The sequence below is a fragment of the Homarus americanus genome, unplaced genomic scaffold (assembly GCF_018991925.1).
Source record: "Homarus americanus isolate GMGI-L3 unplaced genomic scaffold, GMGI_Hamer_2.0 scaffold40841, whole genome shotgun sequence".
NCBI classification, from domain to species: Eukaryota; Metazoa; Arthropoda; class Malacostraca; order Decapoda; family Nephropidae; genus Homarus; species Homarus americanus.
In genome coordinates, this window is record NW_024739413.1 from 100,240 (window position 1) to 118,079 (window position 17,840).

Here is a 17,840-nt window from a genome sequence, read left to right on the forward strand (position 1 = left end):
GTATTTTTTCCTCCCTGTGTTGTATTGGTAATGTTTTCGGCACCAATGTGGTAGATGTAAAGGCGTAAAAAGTGTACATTGGAGATTGGAAGAGCCGTGAACGTGGGATTGGTAGTATGTGATGGTTATTGGAGAGGCGAGTGATTATTGGAGTAGCCAGAGTTAGGTAGTGGCGTTTGTTGTTATAGTTGGGTTATAGTATAATGGTGGAGGGGGGGGGGGGTTAACCCAAGGCGATGGTGCCCAACCCTAGAGTATAGTATTTTATCCCACTAAGATATCTTTAACCCCTTTGTGTATGGTAACGTAAGCCTTTATATACTATGTCTGAACCCTTTGAATATGATGAGTACTCAGCGGTTAAGTCATTGTACTCGTGGGATTAAGTCAACGTAGCCATAGGGTTAAGTAATGTTTTTGGAGTTGAAGAGTAAGGATGATAATTGCTGATGATGAAACGTGATTGTATATCTGTTCCGTATTTCATGTGAATAGTTCATTAAAAGTGGAAAATCATAAGCCTTACGACTCGCTTGGGGCAGTGTGGACACAACGTACTGGTGTAGGAGGAGGCAATGTCGTTGACTATTTTTCGCCTTTAAAGTTGTGCACATATTTTTAATTTTCTGTTCATTTTCCTTTTTGTTTGTCTGTTTAATTATTATTAGTATTCAGACCTTTTCTGTTTATATTTGTATTTTAGAAATTGCATTAAGTTTAGATAGAACTGGTACACACACACACACACACACACACACACACACACACACACACACACAGGACACAATAAAACACCGTGTTTTATGCAGACATGTATGTGTTATTACGGTGGAGTGCAGGATGGCACAAACAACAATCTTATAGTGACTAGTGGTGGCCTCGACCTGCGAGATGTGTCCACCTGGGGAGGGGGAGTCCTCTTGGGGGAAGTGATCCACCTGGGAGTTCTCGTGGGGAAGTAATCCTTTTGGAGAAGTGATCCTCTTGGGTAAGTGATCCACACAAGGAAGTAATCCTGAGTGAGGTGATCCCGTAGTATTGAACTATACCTGGAGTCCTTATTGAGCAGTGATCCTCATTGGGTCGTGACCCACGTGAAGCAGCGGTCCTTATGGGGTGTTGATCCTCACGAGGAAGCGGTTGTCATGGACAAGTGATCCTCATGATGAAGTGATCTTTAGGGGGGTAACCCTTATTGGGCATTGGTCCTCCTGGGGAAAGTTACTCTACGTGAGGAGGGGGTGGAGGGTAGGGGTGCCTAAGGCCACACATTGAGCTGCCATTGATCGGCCGTCCACCTACGTCTTGTTCGTGGTTAGGTCTAGTGGCCAGCCATTGGTGGGGTTGATGAGTTGTTGGGATACTTCAAGTTATACTCGACCAGAGCGTGCTTCTAGGAGGGTGCCAGGTATGGGTTATATCGGAGGGACGTTTTGTATATTCTTCGTTATACTCAATCGGGGTAGGAACTTTATAGACGGGTCCTTTTAATGTGGGTATATCGGAGTGGCGAGTCGCATACCCCTTTAGTTATACTCGACTGGAGCTGGCTCCTCAGGGTATGACTGAACTGGGGCATCATAGACTGGCTCTTGGGGTGAGTATGAAGGTGATGGGGCGGGGTATGATGGTGCTGGGGCGGGGTATGATGGTGCTGGGTATCCTGGCTGGTATTCTTGAGTTTCGGGGTACTGGGCCTCACCCTTGTACTCGACTTGGGCCTGGAAGCCATTGTAGTGGTCGGCCTTGTAGGAGACAATCTGGGTGCGGCCGTCGGGGAGGTCCACCTGGTAGGACCCGACCACCTCCTGCCCGTCAGAGTTTTCGTTGTGGCCGTAGTTGGCGCCGGAGTAGCCGTCGTTCACGCCGTATTCAAAGGCGTATGGCTTGGGTGGATCCTGAAGGTGGAGGAACGTGGTAATTAATGATTAAATTGAATATACTAGTCGTCATGAGGCAGCTGGTATCAGGGTATCTTAAAACCTTACCTAACTCTAACGAACACAAGAATCTGTAAGAATCCTGATGTTCTTTGTGATTTTTTTATATTCCATTTTCTATTATTATTATTATTATTATTATTATTATTATTATTATTATTATTATTATTATTTATCGTTCAAGGTGTTGTTCCTCATTTTTCTGCATAATTGTTACGTCTTCACTCATCATACTTAAAGCATATATTGAGTATCCAATGCACGTCCCACTGAACCAATCACTTGCAGTTATAAACATTACATGACCCTGTACTTTTGTCATCTTATTGGTTAATCTTGTCCATCATATTACTCACTATCTGCCATTCAACTGATGTCTAATTATTATTATTATTATTATTATTATTATTATTATTATTATTATTATTATTACTACTACTACTACTACTACTACTACTACTGTATACGTTACTTGTATGATTACCTCTATAGATCATAACAACTAGGGGTAGGAGGCTGTGTATGAGGGTTGGTCACACTCACCTCCTCGTAGGTCTGTGGGTGGGGGGCGTACGAGGGTTCCTCCTGGTAGCGGGCAGGGTAGGAAGAAGGGGGCTCGTACGAGGGTTCCTCAGGATGTGGGGCGGAGTACGGGCCGTAGGCAGAAGGGGCGTCGTCAGGCTGGGGGAGGGGCCCGGCAGAGGCCACGCCCAACACAGCTGCTACCAGACAAACCTGAGGAAGAGAGAGAGGCAGAAAGCTGACATGTGTGTGAGTTTGTGACAGGTGTTTAAAAGCGCTGCAGCCACCACTTACATACAGTGGGGGAGGCAGCGGTTTCCCCCATTTATATTTTAATGGAGCTTGGTACAACTTGGGATAAATGGTCTTTTAATGGTACCTTAAAATTTTATAATAATAATTTGAACACTTGAGGATACAGAGTCGATTATTACTACACCTGGTTAACGGAAATCTCCTGTTGACGTTATATTGTTTTATTGTGCTTTAGCATCGAAGGTTTTTAAGAGGTTTATTACTGGGTGCGGTGGCCAAGTGGACACAGCGTTCGCCTCCTGTTCTGAGGGTCGCTGGTTAAAGCCCATGGCACCGCTTCCTATCGTCTACCCAGCTTTGACCGAGTACTTATCTTTGCATTTGAGGAAGTGAAGGCAATGGAATGTTATGCCGGCCACACTACCTCCTTGTGTTCCGAAATCAGGCTTAGTCTACAGTGTGCTGTTTCCACCTTGCTTCTTACGGGTCGTCAGGTTTGGGAACCACAATTTAAATACGTTCTTGCATCTCCAGTTAAGGGAAAGATGTACGAGACTCTGAGAATTCACCGTCGTTAAGCAGGGCCAGGAAAGTTTAAGGTGTGATCACAGCTAAACACTCACAGTAAGACCTCGAAATACACCGCCACTCAATGCACGCGGCGTAAACAATGATCTTGTATTAACGTAAATATATTATTGAGTGACTTGTCTCGTGGTGTTCCTGAGACCATCTGGCATGTCTCGAGACCTGACTTGATTATTATTAATTCACCTTGCAAAGTTTGATGATAAATACAGGTGACGTATACCCCTTGTCCTTTACACTGCCTCTTGTTACATACACCGTCCGAGTAGAGTAGTTAACATACACTGCACAACACCTTGGTCTAGTTCTGTCTTGTACGATTTATGATACCAGGTACATGTCCGGGTTTTCCCAATCAATTTAAAAGGTGTATTAGAAGCTTTATAGAAATACGCATATTAATACCTAATGGCACTCGAGCAGGATTATAATAACTCATTATGTTATGTTTATTAATTCTAAGACGGAATTTTTCTTTATAAAATTCTGATTGATACAGACTTCTATAATGAGTTGAAAAAGGAAATAAATTATTTTTGCAAGTGATTATTGTTGAATGAGTGGCCAGAGTCTGAGCTGCCGGAGTCAAATGTTGTTATTAAACACGAATTATTTACTCTTGGAATAATAAACGACCTGGAAATTTTAATGACTATTTGGTCTTTGTAGATTTGTGGGGGGATGGAGTGTGGGCGGGTTTTTTTTTATGTTGTTAAGGAGCTGTTGGTTAATGACCAGTTATTGGGTACTGGCTGTAGCATACGTGTTTAGGTCAGACAGTGACATCTGAAGGTCGTTCGTGAGGATTGACAGTGAAAACTTTTGTGTGTATTTAAGTTGGAATATTAAGAGGGAGACCAGCGAGAACCCTGTGTCTTACCTTGAGGTTCATGTTGAGGAATACGAGTATGGAGTCCGCGCTGTGTGTGTGTGCGTGGCGATGGCCGAGCAGCGGGTGAATGATGTCCCACCGGGTAGGTGTCCCCCTTATATACCTCTACGTCTGAAAGTGTCCACGACGACGCACGGGGGACACGACAGCAGGGGCGAGGAGCAGCTGTGGCAGGAGGACGACAGCGGCAATAACAGGAGGAACAGCGGCAGGAAGAGCCAGTGGTTAGAAACAGATGGCCTGACTTCATTTGGTAGTCACCTGATGACACACTTTCTGTTATGCCGCGTTTGTTGTCACGGTGTCTCACAAGACCAGCATTACTTGTTATGTTTGTGATGCACAACAAATATCTTGATTACCTGCAGTGCCTTCATGACGCACAACATTTCTTCTGATTCTTGGCTCAGGAGTGTCCTCTAAATACCTTATGTACTGTACATTCATAGTACAGTAGGAGTAATTGTGGTATTGGTGTATTACTTCGCAGTCGTCTATAGGCAACAGACATATTTATTTTAAGAGTAATTGTATGATTAGTTACTGAAACGATACACAGAAGGATGAATTAATAAAGCCGAGTTTTTTATGCTTTTAAGAATAAGTATTGAGGTTAATAACCGTTGTGGAATACTAAAATATGTGAATAGGAACTATACTGTTCTTAAGAGACCTGGTGGTTATGAATGATAGTGGAGGTGGAGCAGTTTGTTGTTACACGTGAAGCAGTTTCCTGACAGCCTGTTGAGTCAACATCACGGTGAGTGAACATGAGAGCTTACTCACCCTAGCTAACAAGACCTTCACTCTCACTGTCCTGCTACTTACTTCTCTCTACTCGTCCGTCATCTCTCCCCTCCCCTCAGATCCCTTTTTATACTACCAATACTGTTCGTGATATATCGGTATATATATATATCACCTCACCTCAGTCCTCGCTATACACCGTCTGTCTCTCTCCCCTCACTGCTCCCTCCTATCATACGGTGCTCTCCAGACCTGCTTATCACTATTACACAAAGTTACATAAAGTTACTCATCACATCTGTCCCTTACTTCCTCTACGTCATCCCTCTATAGGAGACGACCCATATCTTCACTACCTCTATTCTGCTGCTGTTTCCATGGTTATTTTGTTAATTAAGTTCATCCTATCACCCACCCCTACTCTCTCTTTAACCGTGACCACAACACACACCGTTCCCTATCATTCCGCCCCTGATAACGTGGGAGCTCCCATAGTCGAACCTCTATAGTTTCCTTCATTCATCTATCATCCTGATTATGGAGTCCCCTTCCCTCTTACAACCTTCCCTCACCCTACATATTATCTTACTTAGCTTGAATATAGGTTACTTAGTAGCATTATTCTTCAGAGGACACATTACCTTAGTCCATTAGCGTTGACAAAAATATATATAAGCCTACTATAGCGCCTGTGTATGTACCACCTCTCTTGGAGTCTCTGGCATGAGCCTTATGAAACTGACTCTAGGAATAATAGTAAACTGCCGTCGTATTTTAACAACATAAACACTAACATTTCATCATCCATGGTAGCTCACACCTGCCAAAGAAAACGATGACAGACTCAGGGCAAATTTATTAAATCCTACAGACAAATTTCGTGACGCTGTCTCTCACTATGGCCGAGAAGTGAGTAATTCTCGAGGAACTTACCTAACCTAACTTCCAGCGAGTGACAACGTGGCGAGACTTCTCTGTACGATTAACCACGGTGAATTTAATTATGGTCAGAGAGAGAGAGAGAGAGAGAGAGAGAGAGAGAGTAAACTAAGTATATATGTAGGATTATATGCAGACTGTTAGGGTTTGTGGGCCTCTGGATGTGGAGTGAGGGAGTGTAAGTGTGTGTGTGTGTAGACGATGGTCGGCGGGGAAAGTTTAGGTATTAACACTCAAGAGTAACCTGTAACTCGTGGTTCAACATTGACTCATTTCGCCTCCTGTGTGAGTCACGACCTATACACTCACACGACCTATACACTCACACGACCTATACACTCACACGACCTATACACTCACACGACCTGTCACCCCAACGACCCGGAACACTGCTCGGTATCAGCTTGAAAATAACTAGCTTGAAGCATCAAATGATAATGCTTTCATAATGGTAATAGTGATGATGATTATTAATAATAATAATTGTAATAATAAAGTTAATGGTGACAGTAAGGTTTATTGCAATACAACCGATGAAATATGAATAAAGTAATAACAATAATAATAATAATAATATTGCTAATTAAAGTAATAGTCAAAATATATAAAAGACAGCATGAGTATAGATAGGATGGTGTAGGTGTGGGTGGAGCAGCGTGGGCGTGGTTAAGACTGTGGGCGGAGGTGAAAACTATGGGCCTGGATGGGAGGTGCGTGGGCATTGTTGATACAGTATATAGGCATGGGTGGGCCGTGGGTGGTGTGGTATTGAATCTGGGAAAAGGGTGAAAGCTGCCCATCGCGAGGAGCCTCAGTGTGTGGTCACGACAAGACAAGTTCACTACCTGGTCGTCTGTTGTCTGACCCTTGATGGTGTAGGGAGCGTGAGTAAGGGCGTTAGTGCGTTTGTGAGGGCGTGAATAAGTGGCTTAATGAGTACATTTGAGTGAGTGAATGCATTAGTTGTAGATGGTGTGTGTGTGTGTGTTAGAATGATTAAACCATTAATCTTGTCAAAAAATCATCATCATCATAATTATTACTAGATTAAATATCATCCTTGAGTTAGTAAATTATCATCCTTTAATACTTAAACCATTATCTTGTTAAACCATCATCCTCGTAAGGTTTAAATCTAGCCTCTCAGATTCTTGTTTATTTATTTATTTATTTAATTAATTCCTAACCTGGACCCAATCTTCAGTGGCCATAGTGACATCGTTAGTTACAATATCACTTGAAGTTTTGTTCCTTAGGCATTTATATTCTTGAATTTTTTTTTTCTTCCAATTAAAATTATCCATCAGTCAGGTCATGAAAGTCAGTGGCGTTGTTTGTGTCGTGACGCGAGTGTGTATAAACAAGTAACTTCAAACTGCATTAGAATCAAAGGTTGAGAGTTTAGACTGACAGGCGAGTGAGTGGTGAATTTCTCTGGTAATTAACTTTGAAATAACTTGGCTGAAAACGGCCTGGAGCTTATGTGCTGTAGATGAGTTTCCTGTTGTAGATGTGTTACCTGTTGTTGTAGATTAGTTACCTGTTGGAGTAGATGAGTTACCTGTTGGAGTAGATGAGTTGCCTGTTGGAGTAGATGCGTTACCTGTTGTAGTAAATGAGTTACCTTTTGTAGATGAGTTATCTGTTGTCCGAGATGTTGTAGATGTTTTACCCATTGTTACAATATTGAAATGTTGTAGATGAACGATACTTCAAGGCCCTGTCCACTGAATCACTTTAAACCACAACAGAAACTAAGACTCAATAAACAATGCTTCAATACCCTCTAGCCGTTGAAGCACCACAACACACTAAAGCAGCAACAACAGCAACAGCAGCAACATCATGAGAGGTGTTGTCCAAGGTGGAGTGTGTGTGTGTGTTAAAGCAGTCAATTGAAGGCGAGATATGAGTTGGCTAGATTACCTTCCATTTGTGTTATTGGCTTTTAGGGGAAAGGAAAGTTGTTTGAAGACTAGAGGGATAACGTCGATACAAAGCCTGGGTAGCACTTTGTGGTTTGGAAATACTGTACCTGGAAACTGCCTCTCTGTAATAGGGTGTGGGTTATCAGTGCTGGAAGTGTAATTTATCTCGACAGTGACTCAAGTCCAGGTGATATTTTAGTTAGTAATTCATTCCAGGTACAGGTAATATTTTAGTTAGTGATTCATTCCAGGTACAGGTCATATTTTAGTTATTTTATAATTCCGGGTAATAATTTGGGTGGTTGTTTTTGTAAGTTGGAAGGTAAATAATAATCCATGCTGGCATATTTATTATTGCTGGTTAATTATTCCAGGTAGGCGGGTATAGGAAGGGTCTTATTTAGTCCAGTATTATGAAGTGAGGATTATATTTTGTTAATGAGGCTTTATACAGGTGGATGGAGGGCTAGAGAGAAGAGTGGGCGGATAGATAGGTGGATGGATGGAGAAATAGATAGATGGGTAGAATGATGTATAAGTAGATGGATAGATGGGTGTGTAGAGGGATAGGTGGATGGGCCTTTAAATCAATGTCATTCCGGAGTTGTCATGACACACACACACACACACACACACGTTACAAAAACAACATCGGGTCAACTTTGAAGCCTTAATATGACCTCGTAAAGGCCAAGTTCACGAGTCAAGGGCGAGCCATTGTGTTATTATGAGCACCTGTAACGAGGGTTATATAGAGGTGGGTAACCATTACTCCGTCTGTACCTCCGTCAGATTGTGGTCCCCTAAAGTTTGTGTAGAGAATGACATAGTGTTAATAAGGTGATGCTGTTGATGAAAAGGTCACGCTAATTACCTCCTCATTACCGTACTGGGTGACGTTGATGACTTGTCTTACCTGTTGGTAGGTTAATGGTTATGGAACATACAGTAGGTGTACTACTAAAAGGTTAAAGGGAAAAATTATTAGATAAATAAATATAAAACTTACGTATTTGATGTTTGTCCTCGCTAAGATCCACCCTGGTGATACACGATACAGTTTACATAAAAGTCTTTGGTAGGTTAATGAAGAAAAGTTCATTTAAAAGAGGCGTGAATAAGGTAGAATGCACATATTAGTTGTTAGAGGTTGTTTAGTTAAGGAATTTAAGATATTTTAGGACCTTGGGTTCTGTGGTGTCCCAATTCCGAACACAACAACGAGATACAGTAATTAGAGCAGCAAGGCAGATGACGATGATGGTGAGAGTGAGTGAATGACCTCGTCGAGTATCGGTAGGAAATAATTACCAGAGGAGAGGATGGTCGTTTACACAACAATTAACTCCTTCTGTTGTCACTTAACAAATAGTGTTAATTTAGCGAGTCGGCTCAGCACGATGGAGTTGAGTGGATGGAGCTCGTGGGTGTCCAGGGCTCGTTGGTGTCCGGGGCTCGTGGGTGTCCAGGGCTCATGGGTGTCCGGGGCTCGTGGGTGTCCGGGGCTCGTGGGTGTCCGGGGCTCGTGGGTGTCCAGGGCTCGTGGGTCTCTGGTGTGAGCGCTCGTCACTTGACCAACGACCCCGTAAAACTTACCTTCAAAATGATGATGGGATTAATGACTTGATTTCCTAAAACGAAAATTGTTCAATAGAATTATAATTTTTTCCTTCTTAAATTTACCTGAAGTGGTAATTAGTCTCTTCAAAGGCACTTTTATTACCTGTGTATTTTTTCCCTTTTGCGTATTAATGCCAGTTTGTCCTCTGTTTTAGTCAGTGTACATTTGCATCTTTAATGTACGAAAAGGGCAGATAAATTAGCACAGGAAGCATCACAGAAAATACAGAGAAGAATAACACCCTGGCTACTCTGTTGTTTTGTTAGTCCCTGTACACCTGAACATGTGGGGCAGCAGTACATTGTAGTGACGTGTGTGTTGTTGTTTTGCTACCCTCATCATCATCATCATCATCATAATACAGGACCTTGATGTGTCACTGTGACGCACTCAGGTGACATTGGTGGTTCCCGGTAGCTTAAACCACAGGTGCTTACTCGATATATGGGATCACTGGGAGTTACACGCTAGTAGCAGTAACACCTGAAACACCTCCCCCCATCAGAGACTATCTACCTGCAAGGAGTTAATATTGGTTAGCCATTGCGAAATATAACAGTGTGGGAGGGTGATTAGATATGCCAGAGATCTCCCCCTCCCGAGAGAAACATAGTGAGTAAAAAGACGTAATGAATGTAAGGAGGAAGGCAGATGATGGTGATGGTTAGAAGGATTGTGAACGTTTCTTATACAGCATATGGCAGTGGAGGGTGAGGGAGGTGTGTGTGTGTGTGTGGCAATACTGATGGATGGATGGAAGGAAGGCTGTGTTAGGAGAAGAGGAGGGATGGACAAGTGGATGACAGGAAGTGAAGGGCTCACAGCCACGCCCGTCCCCCGCCACAACACACCTGTTGGAGAGAGCCATCTACCTGTCTGGCACACACACACACACACACACGTCACTTAAACATGTACGTAGACGTGCTCATGCCCTCGTATACACACTTAACACGCAACCTGTACACAAGAGAGAGTGTGAGGAAGAGAGACGAAATGACTGACTGACGCGACTTTAAAAGATTGTTCAGTGACCACAAATATTCAAGCATACTAGTCTCTCTCTCTCTCTCTCTCTCTCTCTCTCTCTCTCTCTCTCTCTCTCTCTCTCTCTCTCTCTCTCTCTCTCTCTCTCCCCATTATGAGTCATCACATGTCGTGGGAAACCTAAGCTGTGTATGTCAAGTTTGTAATCGATAAAATAATGAGTTAATTATAATAACAAACAAACGCAAGCATAAAACCTGACGACTTTTTTCTGTTAATATCAGTTTAGTTCGAGAAGCCAGAATATCACAGCCAGTCTCGATTGTGATTTAATTTAATTTATCTTAACCTTGCCTTGCCTTGCCTTACCTTACCTTACCTTACCTTACCTTACCTTACCTTACCTTACCCTTCTTTACCTTACCTTACCTTACCTGAGCTAGAAAGTATTGTCCTCAAATCTCACATAAATAATCAGTTACTTCACACACACACACACACACACACACACACACACACACACACACACACACACACACACACACTCTACCATGTACGACTCGTTCCGTATGTGTTCGCCCATTATGGTCAATATGCACTCACAAAAACAATCCTTTTGATGTAGTTAGAAAAAAAAATAGTTAATTCAGGATTATTTTTCTCATGTTTCTGTACTTAGATTGACGAATATATTACCGATATATACACAGATGCTCTATGGCTCAGGGATGACTCGGCAAGACTTAATGTGAAATATATTGAAAAAAAGTAAAATATATTGAAAAAAAACTGTGAAATATATTGAAAAAACAAGTAACTTAGAATAGTATCGTTATTATATGGGAATTATCATATCTATACTGTATACCTAGATAATAAAAGTATATAAAGTTTATACACGATTATACAAAATATAAAACTAATAATAAAGATAATAATATTAAGGCTATATTAATAAAGATGCAGCAGTATTAAAAGTAAACCTGTACTTTCACGTAGATATTTATAAATCAGTGTGTGTGTGTGTGTGTGTGTGTGTGTGTGTGTGTGTGTGTGTGTGTGTGTGTGTGTGTGTGTGTGTGTGTGTGTGTGTGTGTGTGTGTGTGTGACAGCTGTATCCAGTTGGGAGGGGTGTAACGTCACCACATCAGAACACTCAGTGGATGTATTATTGTAGCTGTGGCGTGATGACAGGGAGATGTGAATGCCTTACCACAACTCCCTAGAAAGAGTAACCGATTCATCAATCATCTCTTTCTCCCCTTGTGGAATTCTTTGACTCTATCCCCCATCGAAATTTGACAGATCTACTTATTATGGTATTTAGTACTGTATATAAACCGCATGTCAGTCTTACATGCATAGAGGAAACGCGCCATGTCCCTATGCCTTACCCACCTTATAGCCACCTACCCGGGTAAAATATTGATGGGCTGTCACGCACTCAAAGGCCCTTGGGTATACGTGAACGATTTAGGGCTGGAAGTAAGATTAAGTGGCGGATATTACCTCATACCTGATATATATCCGATTTTGTATACCTTGGGGGGGGGAGGAGGGCGGATTACAGCCTATGAGTAGTAGTTTCTCTGGGGACTTCGCTGCTGACTGGGGATAATGTTATACGATATCCGAACATTAGTATCAGGAGGGATATCTAACCTAACCTAATCTAACCTAATTTAACTTTACCTAACGCAATTTAACCTAACCTAACTTAAACTAACGTCACCTAACTTAACCTATCTTACCCTGGTCTAACCAACTTAACGTTCATGTTGTCAGTATGCGGTTGGGTCAGTCAGTTGAACGTTCAGTCTGTTTGTGGGTGGTTAGGTCAGTCAGAGGAACGTTCAAGCTGTCAGTGGGTGGTTAGGTCAGTGTGTCATTTAGCTTGGTTCGTGAGGCTGCCGGTCGGGTGGGAGTGATGGACTTGTGGTGTGGCTGTGGTGAGGACGCCTGAGGATGTCACGCCCCTCTCTCTCTCCTTTATTTCATTTTCTTGTTCCTTTCTTCTTCTTTCCTCACACAGCCAAAGTGTGGAATGCTCTGCCTTCTTCTGTGTTCCCATACTCATACAATCTGTCTCACTTCAAAAAGCTGGTTTACCGACATCTTCGTGGTGTAGATTAATATGATCTTTTTCTTTTATATTTTTAATTTCTTTTTACTCTTATTTTTTCGCCCCCTAGGCCCCGGGAGGTAATGAACGAGAATAAGGGAAAATGAGAGAAAGATGCAACGAGAAAGAGAAAAACAGTGAGGGAGGAAAAGAAAAGTCTGAATGTGGAACGATATAGTGAAAATGAGATAAGTGAAGAGAGAAGGTTAAGGGTGGCTAGAGAGATAACGAGAGAACTTGAGGGAGAAAAGGGAAAGAGGCAACGAGGAGAGAGAGATAAAGTGAGTTAACGAGATAGACAAAATATCATTAATGTATGTTTCTTACCATAATAATTTGATAATAATAATAATAATAATAATAATAATAATAATAATAATAATAATAATAATAAGATTAATATAATATGATAATTATGCACTTTTATAGTTTTGTTTCCCATTTTAGAAAAGTCAAGAGTTTTGTTAGGTGTTGTGGTGTAAGTAACGAGTGATCTCTTGTGGTGTAAGTAACGAGTGATCACCTAGCTAGCGGAAAAGGTTGATTCATTCAGCGGTAAAAAATGTACTCCGCTTGGCCTCTAATTACGAGTGGGCAGCCGTGTCGTGCAAAGCGGAATTGGTTATTACCCCAATTTGGTTGACCATTACTTAGTTGAGTGAAAAAATGAAGGCCCTTTTAGTAGCTATTTTCAGTGAGGTGGCTTTTTTTTTATGCCAGTGATGCCTACCGTGTGTGTTATTGCATTTGTCTGTTTATCTGTCTGTCTGTTAGTCATTTAGATAGATAGATAGATCGATAGATAGATAGATAGATAGATAGATAGATAGATAGATAGAAGCATGGCAAACATTAAGTGTAAGTCTCCTAGGAAGTGTGTGTGTGTGTGTGTCTGTCTGTCTGTCTGTCTGTCTGTCTGTCTGTCTGTCTGTCTGTCTGTCCTGAGTTTAAATGAACCAAGAGTCTCCAGTTCGTTAGGTTTTTGTAAGTGTTATGTAAGAGAATAAATAACATTACGATATGGGGAACATTAACGTCTTGGGGTTACGTAACCTAACATTAACCGCCTGAGTGATAACGCGCCTTGTCATAACGTTAACCACTTGGTATTATTTATCGTTTTGTTTATGTAATTCAGAAATAATGGTATAGTTAGAATACAGAGATTACAAATTGATATCACTACACAAGCTGTATTCTAGATCGAAGTGGGGTGGTATTACGTAATCGTTTATGTATTAAGAGTAACAACATTTTATTTTTTACTTGTCGAAATTATTCATTGGTTAAAATTGTTGGAAAAGAACACACACACAACACTGACGTCTCAGGTAAACTAATCTATCTTTCTCCTTCCCCTTCCTTCTTCCCATCCTTCCCCTCCCTCCATCCATCTTCTGAGCTTTCTTTCTCTTCTTTACTCTCTCCCTGTCTCTCCCTTCCTTGCAACCCACCTCATCCATCTCTGCCTCCCTCCCTCGCCACTCCCCCCACCCATCTCCTTACTCTCCCTCCCTCCTTCCCTCCCATCTACCTAATGCATCCCCTCATCAACCCTCCCTCGGTCCCTCCCTCTCGCTAATGGGGAGGGAGTGGGAGGGGATACAGGCCACCTGACGCCTTCATTACATATTGCACAACACGCGTAAAACTCCCATTACAGTTCTCGACATTTTCTATCGTGTGTGTGTGTGTGTGTGTGTGTGTGTGTGTGTGTGTGTGTGTGTGTGTGTGTGTGTGTGTGTGTGTGTGTGTGTCATTATCGTTGGGAGATAGTACACACTCTCTCTCTCTCTCTCTCTCTCTCTCAATTTTAAACTGTATAATTTTAATGTGTTGTATAATTTTGTTGTATGATTATATAAAAAAAGTTTTCACAATTAAACCGTCAAGCTTGTCTGTGTTTTCCTGAGAAATTAACTGCATCCATTTTGTCTCGGTAATTTGCATAATGTTTAATGTGTTTTTTTTATGCTAGAACCGTCACGTATGCTAATCCATATTCTTCTTCAGTAACTCTTTAATTCTTCCTCTGTGTGTGTGTGTGTGTGTGTGTGTGTGTGTGTGTGTGTGTGTGTGTGTGTGTGGACCTAATAATAACAGCCCCTCACTGCCTCCCTAAGCTGAATTAATAGCAATTAATTACCACTGAATACACGTGATAACATTGTGGCTGGTTGGAGAGCATTTCAAGCAGTCAAGTATGAGCCTCAACTCAAGTACATTATATTATTTCATCCCAAAAACCAGATATGAAATTAAACCTCTTAAAAAAAATCGTTACTATTAAACTTGATACAAATTGACTATCTGTAGCTAAGAAAATTAATACATGAAAGCAATACAGCCTGAACAGTCAATTACAGTCATTCGTTCCTCTCTTACCTGTTATAACAATCGCATTAGTCTGTATTCTGAGTAAGTGTTGTAATTATCGTTAGGCACTGTAGATGTTCTCAGTATTTTAGTTGATTAGGAATAGCTGTTTCGTTTTCTGTTCACTCCTTCAGTATAATCACTTAAACTCTTGAGTATGATGACTTAACCCCTTGAGAATGGCTTAACCTCTTCAGTACGATGACTTAGACCTCTCAATACGATGACTTAACCCCTTGAAAATGGCGACTTATGCTCTTTAGGAACATCGTTTAATTCAAAAGGGTTAAGTCATGGGGGGGTGGAGTATGCAGTAAGACGTGGGAAGTTTACAACAAAACATCAAGATCTATGCAATAATGTATCAACAGTATGCAATAAATATCAACAGTATGCAATAATAAAATCAACAGAATGCAATAACAAAATCAATAGAATGCAATAAATATCAACAGTATGCAATAATAAAATCAACAGAATGCAATAATACATCAACAGAATGCAATAACACCTCAGGAGTGGGTGAGCGTTTTTCTTTGGTATGGAACACGAGGGAGACGTTTTACTGTAGCTTATTTCACGGGTTGATTACCACTGTCTTGCCTCTTCCTCCTTCCCACAAGAGCCGCCATAAACAACGACCCACTGCCTTACTTCCCTCCAGTTGAACGAGTAGAATGTTGCTAAATGGTGTTATTGAATGATGTTATAAATGTGTAGAATGTTACTAAAAGGTTTGGAGGTGTTGATTGATGTTAAAATGGTGTTGAATGTTGATGTAAATGGATTGGAAGATTACTGAGTGATGTGGAATGTTAGGGTCATTAAAAAAGATGCATAATGCTACCATGAATGTGTAGAATGTTAATATTAATGTGTAGAATTAGTTACTGGAATCACTGGAACCGCTCTGGCAGCAATAAGGAACATGTCTTATCAGTAGTAAGAGTTGTAATCCACGGTATAGAAAGTTTGTGTTGTTCGTCATGAAAAGTATAATCCTCATGTGTTATAAGAAAACACACACACACACACACACACACACACTTACACACACACACACACACACACACACACACACACACACACACATTCATATATTCCACTCAGGTTTTTTTGTTTTTTTATTGTTATTTAAAGGACAGAGGTGCGGTAACACAGGCTTCTCCTTCTCCCTTCCCCTCTGTCATGTTAAGGCACCATGGTAATCACTATTCTGGCCGCGTCGACGAGGTGACTTTTATCCCGTCTTGAGAGAGAAACACCCGAGGCCATGTTACAGCTGTGTTCGTCGCCACTGTTACCACCACAATCACCACCACCAATACCAACACAATCACCACCATCAATACCACCACCATCGCTGCCACTACTATAGCACCATCATTACCACTACTGTTACTATTACTACTGAAAAAAAGGTGAATGTGGGTCTCATAGGCTTGACTGCCCATTAGGGACAGTGTGGATACAGCGCAATATACTAAGCCTTCGGTACACAAGGAGGCAATATGGCCAGTACTGCACACGACCGCATTCACTTGCCTTAGTTGTTAACTTAGGTACCCATATACCGCTGGGTGACCTGGGAGTGCCTGGGGATCGAACCACCGACCCATAAAGCCTTTATCCACTCGACCGCCACTATTACTACTACTACCACCACCACCACCACCATAACTATTATTACCACTTACTCCCATAACTATTATTACCACTTACTCCCATAACTATTACCACCAACCTTCACCATCGTCGCCACCACCAGTACGTCTACCTCCCTATCACCACCACCACCAGATGGTAAAATTATACACTAGTGGAAGATGAAACACTACGACGTGTGTTTATACCTGCCTCTCACACATATTGTGGGGGAGTTGTGTTAATGATAGTAATAGAAGTCACAATAATAGGTAATACGAGCAGTAGTTGAAGTACTTACGGTAATAGAAGTAATAAGTGCTAGAAAAACACTAACCATGGGACTTCGTCTGGTACACTGGCTGGCTAACAGTACTTCTCCTCCCTTGCAATATAAAACGATTTCCCTCACGTTTCAGGAGCTAGTTACCATATCCCAGGTTTATCGTAGTGGTCAACCAGCTATTGTAGTGTATTGCACCCAATATTTTTTAGCAACTTAAGAAATTGCAAAGGGAATGAACTTTGGTTAACCGGATCTCGGCCCAATAAAAGTTGTCTTCATGTTTCTCAGAAGTTCGTGCGGTGATATTTTCTCCTAACTGGTTGACTTACAAAAAATAAATAAAAAAAATAAAAAACGCAAAAATAAGAGAAAATAATAAGATAAACGAGAGAAATAACGTAAAAAAATGACAATTAAGACTTAAAATAGGTAAACAATAATTAATAGGTTCACAAAAATTAATGTTTAGAATCTTTGTGTCTATACGGTGTCTGTAGTTACATGGTTCGGTGTGTGTCAGTGTGTGGGGAGTGGGTTAGTTATTCCGGACCATAAACTTAACCTCAATTTAGTTCGTGACTGAGAAACCAACACTGTAGAGGGCGGAGCAGGAGGGCGGGAACTGCGTATGATGTTACTATTATTATTATTGATTTCTTGACATTATTTTACTATTCTCTTTGTGTTTGTGTTTATCTGTTTTATATCTACACTATTTATTTAATTCTCTATTATTTTTCGTCTTTACGCTTATATTCACACTATTGTCTTTATTTGTATTACGCATTGTAAACACTCTTAAGTTTATTGAATGTGAAGTAGTTTTATAAATCTATCTTGTGTGGATAGGTAATAGGTATATTTCCTGATGGGTGTGGATCAGTTATGGATATGTGTGAATGTGGATCAATTATAAACATGTGGATATGAACCATTTATAAAAGTGTGGATATGAACCAATTATATACGTGTGGATATGTGGTAATTCAAGAC

At 41.1% G+C, this 17,840-nt stretch overlaps 1 protein-coding gene across 2 annotated transcripts; it reads right to left on the reverse strand.

The window, feature by feature from the left end:
- Nucleotides 1-799: 799 nt before the first annotated feature.
- On the reverse strand, nucleotides 800-4,291 carry LOC121874735 (adhesive plaque matrix protein-like). Of its 2 annotated transcripts, XR_006090477.1 has the most exons (4): nucleotides 4,186-4,291; nucleotides 2,484-2,675; nucleotides 1,002-1,898; nucleotides 800-938 (listed from the first exon to the last, which is right to left on the reverse strand). XR_006090477.1 is itself a non-coding variant. In XM_042379013.1 (3 exons), the coding sequence occupies exons 1-3, from the start codon at nucleotides 4,195-4,197 to the stop codon at nucleotides 1,527-1,529; spliced, it is 576 nt and encodes a 191-aa protein (XP_042234947.1). In that variant the 5' UTR covers nucleotides 4,198-4,291; the 3' UTR covers nucleotides 800-1,526. The 2 variants fall into 2 exon arrangements, 1 of the variants encoding a protein (XP_042234947.1); XM_042379013.1 differs by having other exon boundaries at nucleotides 800-1,898.
- Between the last annotated feature and the right edge of the window lie 13,549 nt (nucleotides 4,292-17,840).

Bases quoted from the DNA above. Each gene is read 5' to 3' on its own strand.
- LOC121874735 (XM_042379013.1), bottom strand. The intron at 1,899-2,483 runs GTGAGTGTGACC...CTCCACCTTCAG, and splicing joins ACCCACAGACCTACGAGGAG to GATCCACCCAAGCCATACGC.